We start from the raw sequence: 26,922 nt of genomic DNA on the forward strand, positions 1-26,922 counted from the left end.
TTTCTACACGAAGACTTGATAAAAGGATACAAATCCAATCAAGATTTTCCAACTCAATGTCAGAAATCGATATCACTCCTTTTTTTTAGCTTTCATCATGTGATCTGTTTAACCAGGAATATCCAGATACCACTTCACCTTGAAACCAAACAAACCACCACGCCCCCCCAGCCTCCCCGGGGCCCAACCAACACACACACGCACACCAAAATAATAGAAAAAAAAAAAAAAATTATTGTATTATGTATGTTGTGGTTGTAGTATTATATATAGGACAATGTACTAAGCTTGCAGACAAGTCCCTCATTAGTTCCCTCCATTATTTCCACACCAAAAAACCAAAAGCCAAAGATGGTTAAGTGGAGCCAATTGCTTTTACTTAGCATTATTTCTCTGTTCTTGCACACTGGCACAGCAGAGCTTGTAGTACAAAATGTTAGTGGCCTTAGTTGGAAAAACAAAGGAGTAGTAAGCAGTAGCAGGTGCAAATTGTTTCAAGGTAGATGGGTCATTGACCCTTCTTTTCCTCTTTATGATTCCAAAAGTTGCCCTTTCATTGACCCTGAATTTGATTGCCAAAAATATGGTAGACCTGATAAGCAATACCTCAAATATGCTTGGAAACCTGATTCTTGTAACTTGCCCAGGTACCCTTTTCACTTCTTCTTCCAAACCTTCTAGTCTGCAGTATGACTTGCAACACATTTTGTGTCCACCATTTTGAAGAAACAGAGAAGTTTTTGTTCTGTTTAATACTATGGTTTAGTAATACTCCGCCTGTGTGAGCTTACTCATATTGCTTGTTTCAAATCCGGTTAAAAGATGAAAGTTGTCGTAAATTGGTAGTCAGCGTAAAGCTAGTCAATTTATGATAAATTTTCATAACCAGTGTTATTTGTTTGGGATTAAGGCGTAGTTATTGTGTGACGGTTTAATAGATTTTTTCTTATTTTAAAGAAATTTGTTTGGTTTTGGTGATTGTGGATTTTGGTGTTTCAGGTTTAATGGAAAAGATTTCTTGATGAGATGGAGAGGAAAGAAAATAATGTTTATTGGTGACTCGTTGAGTTTGAACATGTGGAATTCTTTGGCTTGTATGATTCATGCGTCGGTGCCCAATTCCAAGACTGCCATTTCTCGGAAGGAGTCATTTTCTTCTGTAACATTTCAGGTTTCGTCTCTCTTTTGCTCTCTTCTTTGTTTCTTTGTGTGTGTGTGTATTTGGTTTTCTTGTTTTCTTTTCTGCTATTTACTCTGTGGAAGAAAATATGAGGAAGAAGAACTTAAAATTAATAGATTCGCCCTCGGAAACAAGAAGTTCTGGTCCGGAAGGGATAATATCAACCACTTGACGTCCCTCCGACGCATCCGTTATGGTTATCTCATATCCCTCAAAAGGTGTATTGAAAACTGCTTCTTTATCTTGTCGTTGTTGAACTGAATGGAGAAACGAAAAAAAAAAAAAATTGAGTTTATGCTAATTCATCGTTGTTTTGGCATAAACTCAAGTGAGAGAAGAAAAAAGGATAAGAGAAAGGAGAAAAGAACAATCTTTTACTACAGTATTTTAACTGTTTTCGATTGGGTGTGAAACATCTTTATTCGAAAGTATTTTATTTATGACAAAAATGATTTTTCTAATCATTTGTTGATGGTGAATTCAATAGTTAAAAGAATTATCTACGTTAAGTGTTATTATAATGGTAGTGGATCATGATGTTGGTTGTTGCGACAATAATGATGCTGTGAAAAAAGAATCTAGTAATATGGAATAGCAAAAGTAAGTGATCCATCCTTAACTAAAGTTCTCTTATTGGAAATCCGATAATAATAAAAAATTCACTTAATTAAAAGTCTTGAAAATCCGAAAATAAAATTTCTAATAAAGAGAGCTTTATCTTTTAATGGATCCTTTGTGGTATGAAATTAAATTTAATGGGACCAGCAGGTTCCAGATACGAAGGAAAAACATCAAATAAAAAAGCAATAGAGCACCTTCGGGTGTGGCTGAGTTGGTTTGAGGGGAGACCTTCCTAAGGGAGGTCGCGGGTTCGAACCCCTCCCCCCCACCAAATACCTTCTCAATCGGTACTCGTCGCATGGGCACAGCGTCAGCTTACGGTTTACTTCCCCGTCGGGTTTGCGCTTATTCCACAATGTGGTTTTACTCAAGTGCGCAAGACCCGGGCTTAAAACAATGACGAAGTATGTTCACAATCATGTATACATTTCTATGATAATTAGTAACTTTATAAAATGACAGTTAAACTATTAAAATAAGTAAAATTATATTAATAATAAAACATATATATTTTATATATTGCCTTTGTATAGGAGTATAGCTTAAAGTCTCATCTTAAAGCAAAAACACATGCATACATACATAAGTGTGTATTCTCACATGCTCTGCCTTGGTTTCCCACTTTCCCTCTCATTTTGTTTTATAATATGAGAATGCAATCAGTAGTACAAGATAAAGACGGACTTGTTAAGGAGAAAATTAATTATCTTCAATTTTATATCATCCGTTAGGCGAATCTTGAAGGAGGGAACAGCCAAGATCCAACTAAGATGTAAAACAGTAGAAGAGCTTTTTATTTTTGTGACGGCAACCATTAATATAATACTACAAACAAAATATGGAAAAAAGATTGAGAATTGTGGTAGCAAAAGACCAGTGTTTGTTCTTAGTCCAACAAAGGGAAAAAAGAAAGTTGACTTTTTAGACTTTCAAGAAAATACTTCGAAAGGAGACAAAAAGGAATTTTATTTGGTTTTGTCATGTCTTCAACATCAGTAAACCCGTGAACAAGTGAAAGACATGCTTAACCCTTTTCCATATCCTCCAATCTGCTACTATTTCCCAATCTCTCTCTTTCTTTTTACCAAGGAAAGAGAATGACAAATCTCTATGAAAATTCTCAGAAACTGAGTTTGAAAATTCAATTGTTGGGGAAAAACGAAAGTTAATTTTTTCTTTTGAAGATTTACAAACTTAACTTTCAAATATTTCAAAACTCAATTTTGGAGGTCTCAAAAATTTTGAAAAACTGAACTAGCACATCTTCAAACCATAACAGTCCAAACAGACAATTTTTGGAAAAGCCACAAACTGAGTTTGCAAATTCAATTCTTGAGAACTTCAAACAAACGCCACTGAACCTCATTGGAGGATCCGACTACCTAGTTATTGATAACATCATGTGGTCTTGTTGATCGAACTAATCTACGTTAGGGATTCACCTAGCAGCTTTTAATAGGAAAGCTCGTTCCACCACTTCGACAAATTCTTTTGCAACAGCTTTGAAATTTTCACCTTATACGATCTACTTGTCGATGTGCCATCTGCACTACACTTACTCAGTCTTCAACTTTATTATCCAGTTGTTGTTGTTGTAATTACAAGAAACCATAAGTGCAGCAAAAAAAGAAAAAATGGTAGAAAAGAAATAATTATCAACCTGTGGTGTTACCTGGCCAGAACATTGCCATAATCATTGGTAGGTCCAATCTTTGAAGGCTAGTTTTAATGTGACCTTTTTGGTTGTCGGAGCATAAGTATCTTCACCTTTCGCCTTAGCCACATATACTAAAAAAACCTCAAACCTAACAATAAAATGCACAGCTTTGCTATAAAAGCTTCTGACAATTTTGTTGCCATGTTACTCATATTATGAAAAAGATAAGGGTGTTACACTCTAGCTTTTGATATACATTGTCACTTTTTTAAGTTGCCTTATATCTTTTTCCCCGCAGGACTATGGAGTTACTTTATTCCTTTATCGAACCACTTATCTTGTGGATATAGTAAGAGAGAATATTGGAAGGGTATTGAAATTGGATTCCATCCAACAAGGTGATGCTTGGAAAGGAATGGATATGTTAATTTTCAATTCTTGGCATTGGTGGACTCACAAGGGCAACTCTCAACCGTACAATCTTCCTTCCTCCATTTTTTTTTTTTTTTTACCTTTCCGTGAAGCAGTTTAAATTGTATGTTGCTCGAACTCTCCAAGAGTATTATCGTGTCTAATCCTCCAAAAATACATTACTTTTGGACGATTCGACATATATCTATCCACAATTTTGAAGAGTTCGAGCAACATAGTTTAAAACACACTCTATAATATATTAAGACACTAAAAAAGAGATCAATAATGTTTGTCACATACATAAAGTATTAGGAAATGTACTCGCGCTTCGCGCGGCTATACAAATGAATCGAAATACTGATAAATAAGTAATCTTATGATTTTATAAAAGGTCCATCTTTATACATTTATTGATCAAATAAACGGCCAAAAGAAAAAGAGAAACATATTATAGTAAAATCACGGTCTCTGAGATAGCCCTTTACAATGGTTAATTTATTTTTAATTTTGTTATCTATATGGTTACATGTATATTATTTAGACACATATATCTTGAATTAATAATTTTTCTTTCTCTGCACATTTAATAGTTCGGTTTATGTCCTTAATTAGAGATTCAATAATAATTTTTCAAAAGTTTTCTCCATTGTTAAATCTAAATAATGTCAAATTGTCGTCTTCAAAATTTTCAATTTCCCTTTTTTTTTGAGAAATTTTACAATGGCTAGTTTATTTTGTTATCTATATGTTACATGTATATTTATTTAGATAAATATATCTTGAATAAATAATTTTTCTTTCTCTGTACATTTAATAGATGTTTGGTTTTTGTCCTTAATTAGAGAGTCAAATAATGCTTTTTCAAAACTTTTCCCCTACTGATCAATATATAGAGTTGTGGTTCAATGTAATGTGCTTACATATTTTGCAAATAATTGCGTACATCATTATAGGGTGGATTATTAAAAAAAAGGAAAAAGAACCTGGAGGAAAAGCCGCGCCATTGCCGGAAGCCTATGTTAATTTTTACACGGACACAAATATTTGTTTCGGAAAAGGGCCAAAATTACCCCTAAACTTTGGGAAATAGTTCATCCATACCCTTCGTTATACTTATAAAGCGCTCAATTATACCCTTACCTATACTATCGGATCAATTATACCCTTATTGCCTAATCTGCACACAATGCAGATCATCCCGTACCTTCAAAATTATTTTCCCCTCAAATTATTATTTACCCACTATAATAACCCAACCCGACCCGGATTCATTTTTTTCAGCCAAGAATATACGGACCCAACCACTGCTGTGTAGCCACTGTGCAGTCGCTGTGTAGCCAAAACACACTGCTGATGGAAACATATATATTCTATGACCAAAACACACATTGTTGGTGCTGCAGTCGCTGTGTAGCCATCTACTGCACATAATGCAGTAGCCAACCAACCAAAACAAGCATTTAACAGATTGTTTTGTTAACCACTCTATTCCAGGTTAATATAGCTTATATTGTTTGTTTCTTACATGCAGGGATTGGGTGGGAGACGGTATAGTTCAGAGAGAGAGAGAGAGAGCGGAAGGCGATAGTGTAGGGTTATTTCAATAAGGGGTATACGGTTGGGTCCGTATATTTTTGGCTGAAAAAAATGAATCCGGGTCGGGTTGGGTTATTATAGTGGGTAAATAATAATTTGAGGGGAAAATAATTTTGAAGGTCTGGGATGATGCCACGTGACAGCCGTTAGACATAAGGGTATAATTGATCCCATAATATAACGGTAAGGGTATAATTATTATAAGATAACGAAGGGTATGGATGAACTGTTTCCTAAAGTTCAAGGGTAATTTTGGCCCTTTTCCGTATTTGTTTTCACATTTTGCATTGTTGAACATCTGGATTTGTGGTTGATTTATTACTGCAGAGACTGTAGGGGTTTTTTTCTTCAGTAAATTAGGAATACGAAACGTTGCACTGGTCACTCGTGGGGATGCGACTGTTTCGTTTGTTAATGGAGCCGAAAAGATACAATTTTTTGGAATCTTAAATTAAAATAAATAAAGCAAAAAACTAAGAAGAAAAGGCCAAAAACATGAGAAAAAAGATAAATGTATTTTCTGATCTAAGAGGCTGTCACATCACCGGGTCTATGTCCCTACTTTATAAATATATATAGAAGATTTCTTCCATATAATGTATTTCATTCTCATTGAACAACAAAGAATCAAAATGGTAAAGAGGTGTGAAAAAGATTATATTAACCGAATCATAATTTTTTTGTAGATGGGATTATGTACAAGATGGATCGAAGGTATCAAAAGATATGGACCGTTTGATGGCATTTTACAAGGGTCTAACTACTTGGGCAAGATGGGTTGACAGAAATGTTGACTCCTCCAAGACCAAAGTCTACTTCCAGGGCATTTCTCCAACTCATTATATGTAAGTTCTAATCCTCTTCATTTGCTCAAAAGTATTTACCTTCCATATTCTCATGTGAGTATAAGTTCTATGCACAAACGTGGTAAAAATTAGCTACACAATCAGGTCACTTAAAAATAAATACTTCTCTTTAATAAATATTGATTGGTAACCTAGAAAATGTAATACGCAATGCTTACTAATTCAGAAGCTCAAAATTCACATTTTGTTGTATCTTGATCAGGGGTCAGGAATGGGGAGCATCACAAAAGAATTGTAACTCAGAGCAAATACCATTAGATGGATCGACATATCCAGCAGGGACACCAGCATCAGCTGTTGTAGTTAACAAAGTACTAAATAGGATGAAGACGCCAGTTTACCTCCTCGACATCACCTTTCTATCCCAGTTAAGGAAAGATGCTCATCCATCAATGTACAGCGGCAATCACCCTGGTGTAGACTGCAGCCATTGGTGTCTTCCCGGACTACCTGATACTTGGAACCAGCTTCTTTACGCATCACTGATTATGTGAGGATGAAAAACCTCATATAATTTTCTCCTTTTAAATCTTCCTTTCCACTTAAAAAGTGATATTAACTGTACATTTGTGGAGGTATGTGAAGACCATCAGCTCAAAACAGCGAGCAATCAGGTGCACGTTTCAATCATTGGCACAGTTCTGGATTTCTAAATAATTGGAGCCAGCTTCTTTATGCAGCAGCAGTTCTTCTCTGAGGATGAACGAATTATTTTTACTGCTCATAGTTTGTTTCTTTTCATTGATATTGGTCTGTGTATTATTGGGGCCTAAGGCTCTGCTGTGAAATTATTCATTCAAGGACATACAATAGCTTTTAGATGTAATAAGCACTATGATTGGGGAATAGGGGTGCATAGTAGTTTTGTTAACTTCTAGTTTCTAGCTTGAAGTTTCCTTTCATTTTATTAAGCAACTACAAATAAAAGCAGAATCTCTCTGCTTATATTGGACTCAGTCCTAGTAATGGAAAAGCTTGTTATCCAGATATGTAACATCATGTGTAAGTCAGTTTTAAGATTCACAGCTAAGAGATTTGCAACATTTAGATAAAAGTTTGGTCATTCAAAAGAACTTGAAAATGAGTGTTCGTTGTGGAATCAACTTTGCTACAAGAATTTGGATCAAAGTTAGACCTGAATTCTTTTATTTTTGTGCAGGTTCTGTTTCTTTTCCTTCTTTTCTCGTTTCCGGGAGAGGAAGAAGTAAATGTCCAAACAACTATTTGAAGTCATATTGCTTCATAAATTTGATGCAAAATTATCAACCTGTGTAAGCAAAGGCCATAAAGCCCTTAAGAGCTATCCAAAACATACCAGCAAAATTGGTAACTATTCGAGAACTTATTTTGCATTGTTTATGGTGTAAGATATGATGCAAGGCCAACAAATGTTGACATTACATTGTTCACACTTATCGTATCCTCAAGAGAACTTTGTTACATAAATTTGTCATCTGATGAAATTCATAATATATACCGAGACAATGATCCCTTCATTTAGCATGGAATTCATTAACTGTCCCAGGCTGGTGATTTTATGATTTTGGGCCAATTATATTGCTAAGTCCATATTAGACAAACTAGAAGAAACTCCAAACAGCAAACAAAGTAGTGGGGACAAATTATCAGCCTGATGTCCAAAAGAGTCATAGAGAGATTACAATAAGTAAAAGACAAAGCAAGGCAAACAGGTATATCAGCTAGGACAAAACAGAAACAACAGACTGAAGATGAGGGTACAGGACTTCTATCATGAGGGCCAGAGTTAGCTCCTGTATGAGTCGTTAACCTTCTGGATTCATTATTTCTTAATTTCTTAGCTCTAAAGAGCAAAATTAACAACATCTAAAATTGTATTAAATCCAAGAGCAAACTATGCCCCAAATTTACTGGTAAGCATCTAATCATAATAATACATGCACATCATAATATAGTAAACCACACCTGAAATTGTAGTACAAAAGCATATCATATAGGAGTATGTTATACAGTCAAATACTGTTAGATTTTTTTTTTTTTGAAAAATATTTAAAAGGCACACAAAACTCGCAGCTCAAAGAGTAAACTCTGCTTTAATCCTACAAGGTTTTTACCTCCCATGGTTCCTCCGAGGTGTGCAAAATCTCAGACTAGGATGATTCCCAACTTTGCCTTAGAAAATAGTAATAGTTTTCATATCTTTTCCATTGACCGATTTTCATTGATATAAATCATCTAAAGGACTACACTCACAAGGCTTGAGGTCGTAATGTTTACTAACATTGACACATCATTAGCAAATAAAAGAAGTACTGCCAACTTTATCATCACATATGCAGTTGAATTCAAAAAGTATTAGAGCCTGAAATTTTTCAATTTGCTATGTATGAATCAGTCCATCAGAAGTAGCAGCATTTACGATGTGAAGATCATCAGTTTATCTGCGATTTCTTTGGGATACACTAGTCCCAAAGAGAAGTTTTTTCAGTCAACTTCAGTTAGAAAGCAAAAAGATCACGTACTTAGGAAAGGTCGATTTCACTGTCTCAATATCTAAATGACTGTTGAAGAGGCTGAGGAACTCCCAGATTTATCTGCAGACTGCAGTTTCATCTACTAGAATGAAAAAACAGGCATAGATCCTGCATGAGCCACATAATCCATCTAACACAAAACAGTTGAGTCCTAAAGAATCCATCTCATAATATTCGACCACTTTAACGAGTAACTAACCTAGCTGAAATACAACAGGGTCTTTTAATTAGTTTATAGTTAGAGACGTTTGTCGCGACTGCAAATAGCATGTTTTGACGGAAATCAAGAATGTGTCCAAGTAGAGTCTACATCAACACTGAAAGAAAAATCACCTATCATGTTGAAATATAGCCTTGAGTAGCATTAAGTCTATGGAGCATCTAAAATCATTATAAATGGAGACATAAAAATTGCTAGGAACTAGACATAGAGAGTTAAACATGCTAAACATAGTAAAATTAAAATGTGGCAGCACACCAAGTTACCCTGCAGATGTGTACGAATGCACCATTTGAAAGAGTTGTTTCCAGTTCATTATGATTACGTCGGGTTCAAAGCAGAAATTTTGCCAAGAGAACCTCATCAAGGGAATTCCAATCATTATCGATCAATATATATCCTACCTAGGGAGGCCTAAGCTTCATAATTTGGATTAAAAAATGGTATGCACACAAGCTTTAAGCAACATGAAGTGTGTGGATTGTCTGTAAAAGGATCTTCAATTAAAGCTTTTTATTTTTCTTATCCCTTTTCCAACTTAGGCTAGGAATTCTCATTCCTAGCTCTCACTAAAGGAATCCCTGTTTAAGCAGCAGCTAGGTTTTACCACCTTTTAGCTACTTCAGCAATTATTATCTGACTGATAATTCTACGTCAATCAAACATTAGGCTGAGCTCTTTAAAAATTCAAACATTTTCTAATCCAAACGCCACCAAGCAAGTTGAACGAAGTAAATTGTCAGATGAATTATCAACATATCACTATAAACCGGTTAAATTTGGGTAATTCATTATCTGCATTACTGCATCAGGTTCTTTTGTCGTCCTAACTGATGAATTAGACTCGAGAAGGGGCCTCAATCTCGTACTATGCTGTCACAAAGTTCAGTGAGAAAATTAAGTATACTTGGAGGATGAAAAGAATTCAAGAACATTTTCTAGCCTCTACAAAGAAAAAATCTCCAGCTGTTCCAAGTGGAAAGTACAACTCCAACTAACAGGCACCTTTAGACATCATGTTAGCTGTTGTAACAAGCATCTTCAACAACTCCAAGTACCACAAATTAAAGGTATTGATGAGGAAAGAAGAATAAAAGAGATAAGCAAAATACTTTTAAATTAAATGAAACCAGTTACTTCTCCAATTTCATTTCCCTACAAGAGATAGGCCCTCTTTCTGCTTAGAAGCTATTTGAAAGAGAAAAACAAAAAGAGCACTAACATAACTACTTAACCCTTAACTTACAAAGAGAAAATAGCAAAACCTGATTATTATTTATAGTGAGAAATATAATGTTGTCTTTACTGCCCACACCGACGGGTCATTTGTTTTCAGACCATACAACTCGTTAAACTGCAGATACTTTAACTACTTTCAAGTCTCAAGCAGTTTAAAAATTCAATCATGATCACAAATTCACAAGCAAGTCTAGTAACCAAATAGTAACTTACAAGCATCAGTTTTAGTCCCACAAATGTTTTCTAATCATCTTAAGCTCATGCTACTGCATATGTAACTCTTTTTGTTAAAAGTATATTTAAACTTTAATTACTACATATGTAACATTTATTTGGAACAGAAGCGAAGCCAAAAAGTAAAAGTACCCAGCTCTTGTACTTTCCAGTAAATTCATCATTGCAAGCTAAGGTTAGATTTATTGTCTTCTGTATCACTTTAGAAGAACTAGGGAAGAAAGGGAGGAAAAGAGAGAGAGAAAAACATAACCTATGACCATAGTTAACAAAACCCCACAAATTGAACAGACTTTAAAACAAGTAGGCACAAACCATGTAATTTGGCGACCAATTTGAGGTAGAGGAGAAAAGTGTAGATAATTAATTGATGAGTGTGTTGGGATTATAGTTGATGGGACGGAGACGAGACTGAGATAATCTCAATCATTTTTGTTTAACAGCTCTTCTAAAACGCTAGTCTCCTTTTTCTTTTTTCATTTTTCCCTTTTTTTTTTAATTTGGGAAAAGGATAAAGTAAAATAAATTAAAGTTCTACTGGTTGTGGATGTTTGTGATTTCAAATATTGGGCATATTTTCCTCTAATTATGTTTGTGAGATGAGGGCAAAATGAAAAGGGAAGTTTTATTATCTGTATAGACGAGAAGCTTTTCCAAATAAAGAGGGATAAACTTTCAAATCCTCTTAGTTGGTAGAGAATTGTTAAACTTCCTTTTGCTTGCTCTCCTTTCTCCCCTTTCAAAACACACACACACACACACACACACACACAAAGAAAATGTATCTTCTACTTTTTGTTTAATGTCAAGGAAAGTGAGGAAACTGGGAAAAGAAAAAGAAAAGTAGACATAAGTTTAAAACTTCAAAACTTGAATTTGAAATGTAAAAGTTAATATTTGAAGTTTGAGCATGTTGAGGGATCGAAATAACATTTAACCAATTCTAATTAATCAAATTTATGTCATTTCCTCTACATTTCCCTTTAACTGTTTTAGGTGTTAATTCAAGTTATTTTGCCGAGTCATTTCAAATGGTCAATTAGGATTAACAGATTAATACATATAACAAATATAAAAACTGATGGATTAGATGGCTGTAAGGACAAGTTATTAACTGATGGAGAGTCCATTTTCGCACAAATTATGAATAAATTAATAAATGTTTATGCAGAAAAATGGCTACTGCCATTGGTATATTCACATACACATGGACACGGTTATGTCACTCTTTACAACAAAAATAACAGCATTCTGAAGCTGAGTTCGCTACAGATTTTGAATTAGCATGGTGTAGATCTGCAAACATATTTGTGTTGTTGCTGCTGTTGCTGATTTTGACATTGTATATGGCATGATCTTGCTTTGTCTCTCAGCTCTTGGAATGCCCTCATTGTCTCCACATCAAAACCACCCGCAAACTTAACAAAAACAATAAACAGAAATTTAATTATTAGTACAAGAAAGCGTGTGAAAGATCAAATTTGCAAGTTAATGTTCTTTCTTTAGTACCTGATGTACTCGAAAGGCGAACCTAACGCCTTGAATTATAAGCTCTTCTTCTTCAGGACCACCACCAACCATTTCTAACTCGGCGGATACCCTCCTCATGTATTTCATGGCTAATTTTACTGATGCCAGCTTGATCTGCAATAATGCAAAAAAACAACACAACCACCTCATGTTATCACCAAGTCCTTCGTTGTGTTATTTCTCAATCAAAGCAGCAGAGCATGGTACAAAATTTGAGACCACACGGTTTGCAAGAAAAGGGTAGATATTAATGCAATATATTTGCCCCACATAACGGTGAAAAAAAGGGAAAGCAGTAATTGTGCAGGCAACTAGCAAGCAGAATGTCCGTGAACTTTGCCTGTTCTTAAATTATGTCATCTTGTAGGAATAAAGACCAACAGACTAGATAGTTTGTTTAGATGCCCATATCATTCTGCAGAAACCTCAATTATACGCCCAAAAACTGAACTCCGAAAGAAAATAAAATTAGCGGATAACCATATTTGGGTTTTGGGGGGGGGGGGATTTGTAAATGTAACTCAATTATATTTTGTACTAATTATATAAGCATTTTTAAATCTTGACAGATCTTGAAAACCATGAAAGGAAAAGTAAAGATACAAGTTTTTGCCAATTAGGAAACTTCTTGCTACTAGAGGCTCTTTGTTCACTGTTGACTACTAAGACCAACACAATAAAGAAGTATGAGGTTTAATGTGCCATTAAATTATGTAGATCTATCTTAGTGTGACATTATAAAAATCATAGGGATCTATAAAAGGTCAACACATTTAAGAATCTGATTCCTTTTTTTCTACTTACTACCACCAACATTGGCATAAAAAGGGATGCAGACAAGCAAATAGGTTTTGGAGACTGAGACTTCACATGTGCTCATGCAGGCATGGGCATAGTTAATAATGCAAAACTTCCTCATAAATTCTGTCATGTAGTAACCTCTAATCTTAGAATAATACAAAATAGATTTTATCCCATGCTATTTGCTTTGTCTATCCATTATTATCAGCAAAAACATCCATGGGACCACACCAGTAACACCAAGAACCATCTTCAATTACCTGACTTTTTTTTTTTTTTTTTTTTTTTGGTTCTATTGCTTTTCCTCAAGTCATAACTCTAAGAATAAAGAAATAGAGAGATATCTGATATAAATTGGCTTTCTTAACGAAGAAAGAAATTATACCATGAGACATAAAATTTATTATGTTTTATAGACTTCAAGAAAAAAAAAGTCAGTAATTGGTGGTTTACCCAGCTTTGCTTCAAGACTTTGAACAGAACTTGCTTCAGTGCATTATACGTCATTTCCTAGAGATTTTGGGAACTGTCACTAGTATCTTTTTTTAATAGTCAGTAAAAAAATTGGAGGCACCAAAAGGGGTGCTGCTACCAGAAAAGATGGAATGAATTGAGGTCCCCGTCAAACTTAACATATTGTGAAGACATTACTATGTGGAACATCAAACAGCTAATTAGTAGAAATCACAAAGGAGACGAGAATTATTTATTACCTGAGTAACAAAACCATTATCCAGCATCCACTCAATTGGAATTTGGAAGACTTTATATCTCTTTGTAGCTGATTCTCTAATTCTTGACAGATTGTAAATTCCATGCTCTAATCTGTTAAATTGACAACAATTGACATTAGAATAACTACCACATTATCTTTACAATGCAAGTTCAGATTAACTAATTTAGAACTTAAGTAATAATAATAGAGCAGATAAGTACTTCTCAAATAAGGCCTGCATTTTTTTAAGAGCTGTGCCACAGGGTTGTCTGGGATTATCACGAAAGGACGATGCTTCAGATTCAAGTTTCTTTAGATCACAATATCCAAATGCAGCTTCTCTCAATGCATCAGCCTTTTGCTCAGGCCATTCGAAGTGTTTCAGAACAGCCCTTTCATCAACCTGAAAAAACGTCATCAGATTGATTAACCAAGCATATACAATTTCGCACGTTAGACAGTGAAAAGATCTTTAAATGATTAACTAAAGAAAAAGTTTACCAGGTAAGAGAGCTCGTCATCAAGCCATTTTACAAAAGGCACAACATCCTCAATGTCTCTGAATGCAGCATGTTCTACTTCTTTGATCAAAAACCTAATAAAATCTCCTTGTGTCTCAACATCTGTTTTAATCTGCAATTAAGGAAGCAAAAGGGAAAGAATCAGAAATTAAATAAAACAACTAACATTCAATGAGACTTTACAGTTGATCCCTCAAATGCTACATCTTTAAAGATTTTACATCCAATTTTGAAAGTTCCCAAGTTAAAACAAGTATCCCTTTATTTTCAACCATCATTAGGCAACCTTCTTAAAATGCCATTTTATTTTCTATAATATTCCATGAACTCCAAAATTCCAGTCTAATTTTAGTGTCCAAGAGTCAAAGAAATAAATTTTGATTAAGATCTTCAATTATTTTACTCCATGTTGTTATTGATAAACTAAAAAGAAATTTGCAGCACTTTTAAATCCAATCTTTTGTTCAAATACTAATATATCAGATCTGAGACAAAAAATTTCACTTAAACCCATGAAATCCAGAAAGATTGTGATAGCGATTGGTCAGTCTATTAAGCATTCAAATGACTAAATTGCCCAGAGTAAGCTAATGAAATTACACCTTTCCTGATTCATAATTGCACTTTTCCTTCGACCTACATTGATTCGAATCTAGACACTGTCTTATCTTGTAACATTACTTGCAAAATTCCAAGAAAAGTGCAATAAGGGTACCAAAAAAAAAAAAAGACATCACAAGAGTCAAGACTAGTCATTTTCACAGACAGTAATGCGAAAGGTAAATGGCAAAGCAGTAATTTAACAAAATAATAGTATAATATTTTCTCCGTCCATTTTTACCTGTACTGATTTTTGTCATATATATTCAAAAGAATCCATAAATGACATTTTATTATATCACCCCCCTAATTATCTAAATCAATCAAATATGCTTTAAAATTTATACAAGCCCTAATAATTTATTGAAGTTTTTAAACCAATAATTAATAATAAAATTAAAATAGGTATAGAATGATAAATTATCTCGTATAGTAATATTTTTAATTTGGGCAAATAATATTAACATCTAATTTTAATATTAATGTAAAAATAGACGGAGAGAGTAACAATGATGGTAAAACTTACCGCTAGTAAATGCGCTGACCGGTTCTCAATTTCTCCGATCATATCCTTCGCCGTGGCTGGACCATCGGCACCGGAACTAACTCCGGCACCGGAGTCTCTCCGGCAATCTCTCCTCATTAATGAGTGATAAAACTCAACTACTTCAGGTATTCGCCTGACCTTTGCTGGTAACGGCTTTAAACCTGGTAGTGGCGGTGGTGGTGGTGGTGGTGGTGCTGTACCTGTTTTAGACACCGCTGTAGACGGCAGTGGCGGTGGCGGTGGTGGTGGTGGAGGAGGAACTGCTGCTACTTTAGGTAGAGGTGGTGGTGGTGGAGGTGGTGGAATGTTGGAAATTTCAGCTAAAGCACGTTCAGCTGAATCTGATAATGAACTATAAGAAGGTGAAGATGACGATGAAGATACGGAGGAAGACGACGATGATGATGGTTTTGGTGGTGGTTTAGGAACACGTGGAACTCGTGATCTTAAACCAATAATCCCAACAGATATCTCAGCTAACTCATCTGAATTATTACGAGAATGTTGTCTAGGCCTTTCACATATTTCCATTGCACTAACAATTTCCTCTTGTTTTGAAGTAGTCACAGTAATACTAGGTTGAGTAACGCATTTTCTTAAATACTTGGTCATGTTGGCTTTGTTGTGTGCACCATTTGTTACAGATAACTCTTCATTAGCTTTCTTAAGCTCAGAAATCTCAGCTTCCATAGCTTTAATCCTCTCATCATACCTCCCATTTTGTTTCGATAACTCAATATGTAATATCTCTACTTCTTCTCTAAGTCTCTCGTTTTCCACTTCTAAGCATTCAATCATCCGACTCTTCCGATCGATTTCTGAATCTTTTAGATTGATCTCACTCTCCAACAGTGGAAGAATAGCAACTGATTCTTTAAGCAGTTTCTTTTCAAGGAGTTCTGTTTTCAAACGTGACTCTCTTTCACGCAACTCTTCGACTATACGTAGGAGTTCTGCAACATCTGGTGGACGAGGTTGGACTTGGGCTGAAGAACGAGGGAAATAAACACCGAAAGAACGAGAAAATGTAGTAGTTTTGGGTGTTTGTTGTTTTGTATTGCTTGGTGGAGGAGATGGAGGCTTGGGTGATGAATCTTGCTTTGATGGCTTTGGATTTGCAGGTGATTTCTGTAAACCCATAACACCTTTTACTTTGCCAGCAACCATTCTTGCATCTATCACAAAAGCTTTAACTCTCTAATTATTGTTTTCAAGAATGCTATCTATCCCTTCAAAGAGAAGGAAATAGGCCAAAATGAGGTCCCTATCTATGTGCCTGGAAGAAAAGGGTTAACGGGGTAGGGTTAGGGGAGGGGTAGGGGTTCTTTAAGAGAGTTATAGGGGTATGAAGAGTGAAGATACTGTAAGTCTGTAACTACTGTGTTTGTGTTTGTTTTTGTATAGAGGGTATTCGTTTGTTGGAACTTTCAATGTGTAATGATGCAGAGATATCGATGAACGGTCTTCTTTTCTTGGATCCGGTTTGATTTTTATTTTTAAAGGCAAAAAAGGAAAACAAAAAATAAGACAAGCATTTAACTAAAGTTGAAATATTTTGACTCATCCACGCGCGAAATTGAATCACTATTTTACCTTTACCCTAACGTTGGAAACAGATAATTGTTCCAACGGTCATACGCCTTGATAAAAATTTCCTGTATTTTATTTTAATTTGAATGCACATAATCTAGAATAAAGTTTGTGGGATAAATAAGGTAAAGTATTTTGGGATCCTTTAAATTTAGCATCGTTTATTCTTTGAAGCTAACACGGTAAAGAGCGTGAATGCACTATCTTTTAGGTTTGTGAAAGTAAAAAAAAAAAAAAAAAAAATTCAAAAAATCAAATTTCATTCTTCAAGCTATGATGTAGAAAAAGAGTATTTAAGGGGTAAGGCTTTGGTTTACCTCAACGTCAACATGATCAGAGTAAACAAAAATCTGTAACTTGCACACAATATGATTCACCGATGTCAAATGCATTCAACTTAGTACTACCTCCGGATAAAAAAAAAAGTCCACTTAGCCTTTTTTTCTTAGCTAAAAAAAAGAGTTCATTTAGCAAATCAAGAAAGAATTAACCTTGTTTTTTCATATTTGCCCCTATTAAGTGTTATCTGATCAAATCTCAATGCAAATTTAATTAGGGATAGTTTAGTTAAATTACCTATTTTTGTTTAGGAGTTAGTATTTTCTTAAGGGGTGTGCAAATGGCTAAGTGGACTCTTTTTTTTATCCGGAGGGAGTATTTCTTAAATGTAAATTTTAGACAAAGTCAAATGCTCGGGTCAATCCTAATGAAAATTGGTCTAACCAATGGACATGTATTCTCACTATTCACGTTATCCTTTTTTTTTTTTTTTTTTTTTTTTTGTGGTTTTCCAAATGTACTTCACAGACTCACATCGGATTCGACTATCCGATTCACACTACATAAGGCCCTGTTCGGGGAAAGTGTTCCTTACCAAGAATTTTTGCACACTCAAAGCTTAAACTTGAGACCTCTGATTAAGAGATGAGCAACCTCATCCTTTGGTGGTGCACTATTTACGTTATATATTAAATAAAACTTGGAATAAATTGCTTAAATATAGTCATAATGAAAATTGAAATTTATGTATTAGGTATTTGAATTGATGCACTGGTTTTACAAAAATTTACCATCACGCGCCGAGTGAGAGCGTTGGATATGTTATTTTATTTATTCTCTCGAATGTTTTATTTTTGTAAGTAAACCAATTTTTGAGAGTGAAGACTCAGAGGACATTAGAAAATTAGAGTAGTAAGGAAATGGAAAATTTGTTTCTAACGGTCAGCTTATCAGTACGTGAGAATTTAAACTTTTTATCGCGATATTTTGGAAGTTTCGTGATGTTATTTAAGGAGGGGTAGTTGGTTTTGAATTTTGAGGTAGGTCTCACTCACTTTTCATTAAGAGATCTCTTCATTATTTTGACTGTTTGCTTAGGATGTACAACTAGTGTGTGTTTGACTTGGAGTAGTAATCTTGATTAGCGACAATCTTGTTCCAACTTAAAGATATTTAAGTTTGATCTATAACAAGACACTTCAGTTAAAAAGGTTTTGTTCGTCTATACAACATAACTCTGAGGGAGATTGTACACAGAAAAGGTCGACGTGTCCTAATATATATAAATTAAAGATGACCTTAAATTGGTCTGTCATCCTTCCAAATATCTGGATCTCAATTGCCTTTAACATTAATTTTCGAGTTAAATTGTCACTTCTTCCACCTATTGGAACTCAATTAATCTTAAGGCTAATTTTTGGGGGTTAGAAATGCACCTCATTTTAACATAATTATGAGATGGCTAGACTTTAACTAAATAATAAATTAGTATCACGTGGATATTAGATCCAATCCATTAGCTTATTCAAATTTATTTGTTGGTAATTGTTGGGATTGAATTTCTAAGAGACCATTATTGTTAAAGGATAAGAAGTTGAGTTGAACCGAGATTTAGAGTGTATTGGAGCTTGTTTGCACCGATTTTGAATAAAAAATTGCAGCTTCAAACGAAGAAGACATTATTATCTTTTGAATCTATTCAGTCAGAAGAAATTATTTCTAATATCCACGTGAACCAAAATCAGTATCACCTATTTAAAGCCCCACATTTTTCACCTCATAATTTCGTTAAAAGAAGGGCCATTTTCAACCCGAAAATTAACGTTTAGGGGAAATTAGGATCCAACAGGAGGAAGGACTAAGGAGGGGCATTGTTAACCTGAAAATTAACGTTAAGGGCTATTGGAGTCCAATAGGTGGAAGGATGTTGCCATTTCCAATATATTAAGGGCATTTAAACTATTTAACGTTGATTATATGACCTATTAAAAATATTATTTTAGTGATATGACTATTCTAAAAAAATCAATAGAATATAATATAAGAATTGAGGGATTGAAGACATGAAATCTGTTTGAAATTATTTTCTTCTATTTAAATTGTATCATTTTGAGAAGAATCATCAATAGCGGAGTTAGGTGAAAGAAAGGGGATTGTTTAAAAATAATTACATTGTGCAAATAGAATATAAAATATACTTTTTTGCTTATATATAAGTTGTTGGATCCATTGACATTTGGAAAAAGTTTTAGACTAGTTCATCTAATGATTAAAATATTGAAGCCAATTAGAGAAAAAAGAAAGATTTCTTATGAGATGAGGAAAATCTGTGTTTAAGCTAATCAGGTTGTATTGGGGAAACAAAATGATGCATTCCAAGTTATGAGCTTATGCATGAAGAAAAAAACGTCGACTCACACATATACCGTGAGAGAACCAATTAACTAAGTAGACTACAAACAGGAAAATATATATATATATCGTGTAATCCTTTAATTCTATTGTGTAATCCTTTAATTATGAAATTAGCATATGTTTATATCTCAAAATGTTGGATTAATGGAAGAATTTGTATAGTCCCTTAGTTCAACTGTTGAAGAAGTAGGACATATGGTAAGAGTTGAATTAATCATTGACCGCTGTGTCAAGTACTCACAATAGTTCAGCATTTATCACTACATTTAAGGTGACAATTACGACTAATAAAGGTAACATCAATAGCAAGTTGAACAATGAACCACTGACTTCCCTTTCAATTCCAGCATTTAGCGACACGAGAGCTTGATTAGTTTCTTTTTCCTTTTTTGCAAAATCCAGATCGATAGCATATTTAAGGAATTAATTGAGTACTTCATGAGAATTTAGTGCTCATAATTTGATGGATTTGGCTTAAAATTTAAATCTGCCCACTCTACTCCTGACATTTTATGCTATTGTTAGGACCTAGGATGATAATGGAGTTTAATTTAGCATAATCATTAAGAATTATTTTGGCAGTGACACCTAATTGCTTGTGTTTTAAGGCCGAGATCTCAAGATCGTTGAAGTTTATGAATCGAAATTATTTTCAAAAAGCAATGTGGCTTTATTATTGTTACAATTTTGAGTTTGATTTCAACCCACATTTAGATAATTTGTAATTTGCACTATGGTTGAAATATTAATGGGACGTTGTATACTACCATAGTGCATGCCCTATTGTTCCAAGTAGGGGTGTGACATTTTGGGTTGGTTCCGCGGATTTTTAAAAGACTAAACCAAACCAATTGTATCCGTTTTTCTATAAATCAAACCAAACCAACAAAAGTCGGGTTTTTTAACCTCGGGTTTTCTCGGTTTTTTCGGGTTGCTCGGGGTTTTTGAGTTTTTTCCGGTAAAGTCTTCATACAAAACATATAACTTGTACTTCAGATATTTTTTTTTAGTCTTAGTAAAATACGACTATCTAATTAAGATATTTATTAAGAAAATAACACAAAACGCGAGATGAGAGATGTCATTGTACTAAAATATTCAATGAAAAAAATTAATGAAACTGCATAAAATAAAATGATCATAATCTAAAAGTAGTAAGTCATGCTAAAATAAGTATGGCTAATAACTATTAATTACATGACTAGATATTAAAAAAAAAATTAAATTATTTATTTTCATTTTCTAAACTAATATAAAACTAAAGAATAGATATTAAGATTATTGTCAATCCTAGTGTTAGATATGAATTACTTTTGTTAGCATTAGTATTGATTTGATTTTTGTTGAGTTTTATTTGAGTTACTAATATCATTGGGCTATAAAACTTAATGGATCATTCAAAATTCTAATTCCAAGCTTGAGATAATATGTTAAAAGACAAAAGACTATGAAAAAGTTAAAGAAACATTTATAAATTACATTATAAATAAATATTTTTATGTATAAAATATGTTTGAAATTTTATAAATGTAATGTCGGGTTAGTTTGATTCGGTTTGACTTTTTTTAGTTAAAACCAGACCAAACTAATAGTGTTCGGATTTTTCTTTTTAAAACCAAACCAAGTCAACCAAACCACTAGTCGGGTTTTTTTCTCAGTTTGGTTCGGATTATCGATTTGGTGCCGTTTGTCGATTTCCTTTGTACACCCCTAGTTCCAAGTTTTACTCTTTTCTTTGTCCCTGCTTCCTTCTTAGATAGGAAATACGATTTGCATCCATCAAAGAGAAATTAGAAAATTTGCGTGTGTGTATTTGGTAATATCAAGTTGGTGGCTAAAGAAAAGAATCAAGATTTGAGTGCCTAACCTACAATAATGATGGGCAAACGATATATTTGAAAACTTGCTAATCATTTTTATTGTTCCCCAAAAATTTACGTGACTGTTTTACTTTCAAATGATTGTATACAATGCATACGCAACATATCAGATTCAGAGTACAATTATTTGAACTACTACAACAAATTTTACTTATTCAGGGATATGTGTTGGCAAAGAGTTTTGGCAAAGTTTCAGCATTATATGTATAGTTTTGGTGTTGTCCAATTTAATGAGTCTAATGACTAAGATGAGATATTTTAGTACTGTTTTATAGCTACAATTAACTTGAATGTGTCCCTCACATGGTGTGATGTCTCTTTCTTCTCGAATTATCTCACCTTACAACCATGTCCGTAAGTTCTAGTAGTACTCCTTAGATATTAGTATTTCAGAAGCAGCTACGAACGGTTACAGATTTTGCCCAAGGTAGTAGGCTACAAAATTTATTGGTGTACTACGGTTCGAATTCCCGTTCTACACATTTTTTAAAATATTCCACTTATACGTACTCTTTTTATTTAACTTTCACTTATTAATATAAAACATTTTCCGCACCAATAAAAAATAAATCTTCTTGAGCAAATTAAGCCCCGCGTGATGCATGATAACCTAACCTAATAGTGTATGACCCTCCACGGCTCCACCAAGACTAGCGAACCACCGCTGAATGAACCACCAAATTTGACAAGCTTTTATATGGAGATCTCATATATATCACACACATTGTCCCAATATTTTTATAGCCACCAAATCCTCAAGGAAGAAAATCCATCCATGCCAGCAGTCCTACATTTTCATCTTGTCATGTTGGCCCATGAAATCTTCTCTTTGTTGAGTTAACGCAGACAATCTTAATTTGGTCTAATAGTACAACTTTTTTTGCCTCAAGTTATCTCACATCATAGTATTCATAACTTATTATGTATCTTCTTATTCCCTTCGATTATCTATGTGACTATGTGAGTTTGTTCGCCCGCAACAACTATGTCGCACGCAACAACTATGTATAAGTGTGATATTTGTACTTTACATTATATAAACTGTGAATTTGTCTTAAACTGTATATAACAGACAACCAATTAGGGGTTGGTCTAGTTCCACTACAAGAAAGTACAAAAATTACAACAACTCTTTTGGCAACAAAAATAACATAGTTGGCAAAATTCAATAGTAGGCAACAACTTAGTTTTATTGTTGGCATATGTGATGAATCTTTTAAAAATGAACTTTTTTTTTTGCCAAACAATTTAATTTTGTTGTCATAGTATTGACTGTTGTTGCAAAAAGTACTTTTGACAATAACAAAAAAGTTGTTGCACGTCGTCGTTGCAATAACAGCCAATGGGAAAAATTTATGCAACAAAAAAAATAGTTGTTGTCAAAAGATCTTTTTTAGAATAACAACTATATATCATGAACAACAAAAGTATTTGTGTTGGCAAAGGGCTTCTTTCCTGTAGTGTTGCCACCCGTTATTTGTCTAATTTTATGGTTTAGATCACTAAACTCCAAACCATGGGAAATTAGTTTTTGATATCCAAGACTTAAGAATAGATAAAGTATTCCTAGCTAGAATTTCTTTTAATCAGCTTTAGCTCAAACTCAACAGATTTTAAACATTTAATTTTGATCATGTTTACAAGGAAGACGGTGAAAATTAAGTAGTACAGAATGGGATTAATTTTTAATAGGCAAAAGCGCAATTAATCAGGAACCCCTTTCAACTATTGCTTTGAGGCTGGGTGGCAAACTAGCTCATAAAAACATGATTCACCTAACACTTTTAAGTTTGGACGGGTTAATAATCCGTTCATGTATTAATTCAGTCCATTTTGATCTGTCAATTAAGCCCATCAAATAGTTGGGCTGGCCTAAATTAACACATGAGAAACATGTTAACAAAATTTTAAGAAGATTTTTTTTTTGTTTGTTTGTTTGATATGTTATAAATAATCATAATAAAGAAAAATATGTTTTATTCGGTAATTAAACAAATTAACATAAAACAAACAATGAAACTTAAATCAAGTAAGAGTTGGGTGGATTGGACATTGATCCATTATTATTTAGCCCATCTTGACCGAAATCATTTCAGCTCCAGAAATTTTAGGGTCGTTTGCACGATTGTCCTTCAAAAGCACTGGTCTTTAATTTTTGCCCCTCAAATTGGTGGTCTTTAATTTTTGCCCTTCACCTAATACCCCGAAGTCCTGGATTTAAACCTCGGCTCAATGAAAAAAATTACAAGACAGAGTTTCGTAGCAAAAGTTAGGCATTAAGGCAGAGTTTTGCAAAATTTCAACTGAATAAAAAAAAATTGCCTTAATGTAAATTAAACCTCTACCTCAACCTTAAGGTAGAGTTTTGCCTTCAGATTTAAGGCAAAACTTTGCCTGATCAGGTTGAGTTTGAGGCAAAACTTTGCCTTGCGAATCCAAATTATACCTTGCAATTTTTTTTTTTTTAATTTTTGACTAAGCGGGGATACGAATCAGGATTAATTCATTCCATTTTTATCCGTGTAAATGAAACTCTACTACACATTTGACACATATATTGCTGTAAAATTCAGGGGGTTGACCAGTTTTTGAGCTGACAATCAAAGTTTAGCCACCGTTATAAATGTCATTAATAACCACTTTTTAATGCAAAAATAAAATCTGAACAAAATCGGCATAGCTGAAACATGAAACAATTCTTTTGATCTTTTGAAAGGTCAAACTTCATGAAATTTTAGTGGAATTTGAAATAGGAACCATCAGTGAAATAATGATAAAATATTTATATTTCAAAATATGTATCAGAAATATGTTTTGTGAAAACGATTATTTCATTTATGACACCTATTTTGAACTCAAAGAAAATATTTTGGAGTTTTAACTTCTACAAGTACTTAGAAACTCCATGATTTTTTTCTTGAGTTTGAACTACATATCTATCTCAAACTTTAGAAATTTTCATGGAGTTTGAAAGGGGTCAGTTTTAACTCAAGGAACATTCTGGATTCCTATATTTTAGGTTACGTCAAAGTTTTAAAAGTTTCCATGAGTCTCGGAGTATAATCATCTAAATGATGTTTCCGCGTTAACAAGCCGCTAAAGTTAAATAATTAAATTTAAGATATTGACTAAAACTTGATTACCGCGGGTTCAAAAATGGCAATTTTCCCATTTACTCCCCTACTTTTAGGTAAGGTTGGTTGAAAGAACATGCAAGGCACTTATGGATGGAGATGGTGAGGAATTAATTAAAGGGATTGCATTAGGAGTTTGGAATTTTCATGGATCGATATATCACTTTCATATGAAGATTGGTGAGCCTGGCAATATAGTGACCATTAACAAATATACAGCTTTCTCTCCCTCTCACGTCCTCTCTTTTTCACTTATTAGTTTTGTCTCATTCCACTGATCAGTATATCTCTTACTTCAACTCTTGACCTTTAGATATGCAAATGCCACTGATCAGTATATCTCTTACTTCAACTCTTGACCTTTAGATATGCAAATGGATAACACGAACAAAATGAAAAAGCTCTAGCTACTTTATTCTTGAAGTTGATGTTATGAACACACCATTCTGATTGCAAAGATTTTTGCCTTTTTATATGATCATTTGATGCAGCTGCTTCTTCGCTTTCTTATGTATTTACTCCATTACATTATGATACTCTTGCTTTGATTTATTACATTATAGGGAATGGTGCAAGCTGCAAAAGATAGGAGTTTGAAAAGGATATGAAGTGCAATTTCGATAAATTAGGTCCACTTTCCAAATGTGGCAACCTTATTAATTGCACTGCTGTGGTGGGAGCTAGGACAACCTTATTAATTTATTTAATTTTGATAAATAAAAAATTGTTTTAATTTTTATAATATTTTAGAAAAAACAAAAATTCATCTGTGACGTTTTCTCTGATTTTATTTTTACTTCTTCCATCAATAAGCTATTAATTAAATGTGACGTTTACTCCCACATCATAGATATTGTTTTAGCTGGTGTTGTATCTATTCAACGATAGTGAACTAATGTAAGAAGAAATTGGTGAAAAGAAACCAAATGTTGGAAGAAATTGATCTTTGCGTCTTAGTGAGTGAAGGTGGAGTAGAGTAACGCACACAAAAAAAAGAAGAAGGTAGAGTAACACAAAACAAAAAATTGAAAGAAAAAAAAAAGGTAGAGTAACATAGACTAATTAAAGGGGTAAACAGTATCTCTTTTCTAAAGGCCTCTTTGTCCAATCCCACTTTGAGAAAGCTTAACGTACACTCCATGTGCCAAATATAAGGTATATCTGATTATTGTTTCCCTAATTTATTACTCTCCGGGTTTCTTCAAACTATCCAGAGAAGAATGTATATTTATGTCCATTATTGAGAGAGTTATATTTGTAATTAACACGCTTGTTACTGATTTGTCTATAACTATGATATAGTATAAGCTAAGGTCCCATAGTGATCAATATATTAAGAGACCATAGCTGATTGATTGGATAGCATGATATAACAAATCACTACAAAAAATCGTCAATATTAATATCATCAAGTCCTATAGAGAATCTAATACGATGTAACTTGTAAGGATTTGGAATTGGAATATCTAATGTACAAAAAATAATGGGCCAGGACTCGATCCGGCAAGATAATTCCTTAGAATTTAGATATTCTTCTTATGAACAGTAATTTGCTGGCGAAACAAAACACAAAAAACATAAAAACTTAATCTCTGAAAGAAAAAAAAAATCACGTGGGTTAAGAATAAATGGATATATAGAGAGGTCATTTGGGCAAGAAAACTGTGCAAGGAGGAAAGAAGCCAAGGGAGCGGTGACTTAAGTCGAAACATGAAAAAAAGAATGCGGTGAGAGAGTGATAAATGCAGAGGGTAACCCCTCCTTTTATCCTTCAGAAAATTATTATTTACCTTATAAACAAGAGGAAACAAATAAATATAATATTGTCTCGATTGATATGACACATTTATTTTTGAGCTTCAAATTAAGTAAGCTTTTATTAATATTTTAATTTTTTTTATCCTATTGAGATAAGAAAAATTATAAGTAATTTATAAGCAGTACTTTTTGTACAATATAATTTTTAAATTTCTAAACTTTTAACAACTTTTAAAATTAATTCACTGAAAAGTGTCATGTAAATTGAAACAAACAAAAATTATAAGTAATGAAGGATGGCACATGTAAAAAGGGGGTTAGAGAAAATGATGTAAGTATATGCATGAATGCATGACCAACTAAGTATGCAATAAATGCAGAGAAGTAGGCACAGGAAGAGTAATACGCCCTCCGTTCAATTTATGTGATATAAATGGACTAAGTATGAATTTTAAGACACAAAGTAAAACTTTTGAAATGTATAGTCTAAAACAACCCATAGATAAATAGTAAATCATTTAATTAAGAATAAAAAAGAAAAATTTAAGTTAAATTATTTTTAAATATAAAAATGTATTATTCTTTTTTAGTAGACTAAAAATGAAATTGTAT

General features: G+C 33.5%; 2 protein-coding genes across 2 annotated transcripts; one reads left to right on the forward strand and one right to left on the reverse strand.

Annotated features, from left to right (window-relative positions):
- The first annotated feature begins 215 nt into the window (after nt 1-215).
- Nucleotides 216-7,388, forward strand: LOC132044444 (protein trichome birefringence-like 38). The gene is made up of 6 exons (XM_059434923.1): nt 216-647; nt 1,000-1,171; nt 3,757-3,932; nt 6,155-6,313; nt 6,537-6,824; nt 6,920-7,388. Exons 1-6 carry the CDS (start codon nt 352-354, stop codon nt 7,029-7,031), a joined length of 1,203 nt encoding a protein of 400 aa, XP_059290906.1. The 5' UTR covers nt 216-351; the 3' UTR covers nt 7,032-7,388.
- A 4,281-nt stretch (nt 7,389-11,669) lies between these two features.
- On the reverse strand, nt 11,670-16,637 carry LOC132044453 (protein CHUP1, chloroplastic). The gene is made up of 6 exons (XM_059434934.1): nt 15,234-16,637; nt 14,088-14,219; nt 13,808-13,989; nt 13,585-13,696; nt 12,050-12,184; nt 11,670-11,958 (listed from the first exon to the last, which is right to left on the reverse strand). Exons 1-6 carry the CDS (start codon nt 16,419-16,421, stop codon nt 11,821-11,823), a joined length of 1,887 nt encoding a protein of 628 aa, XP_059290917.1. The 5' UTR covers nt 16,422-16,637; the 3' UTR covers nt 11,670-11,820.
- Nucleotides 16,638-26,922: the final 10,285 nt, after the last annotated feature.

Source organism: Lycium ferocissimum, chromosome 2 (assembly GCF_029784015.1).
Source record: "Lycium ferocissimum isolate CSIRO_LF1 chromosome 2, AGI_CSIRO_Lferr_CH_V1, whole genome shotgun sequence".
In the NCBI taxonomy this organism is placed as follows: domain Eukaryota; kingdom Viridiplantae; phylum Streptophyta; class Magnoliopsida; order Solanales; family Solanaceae; genus Lycium; species Lycium ferocissimum.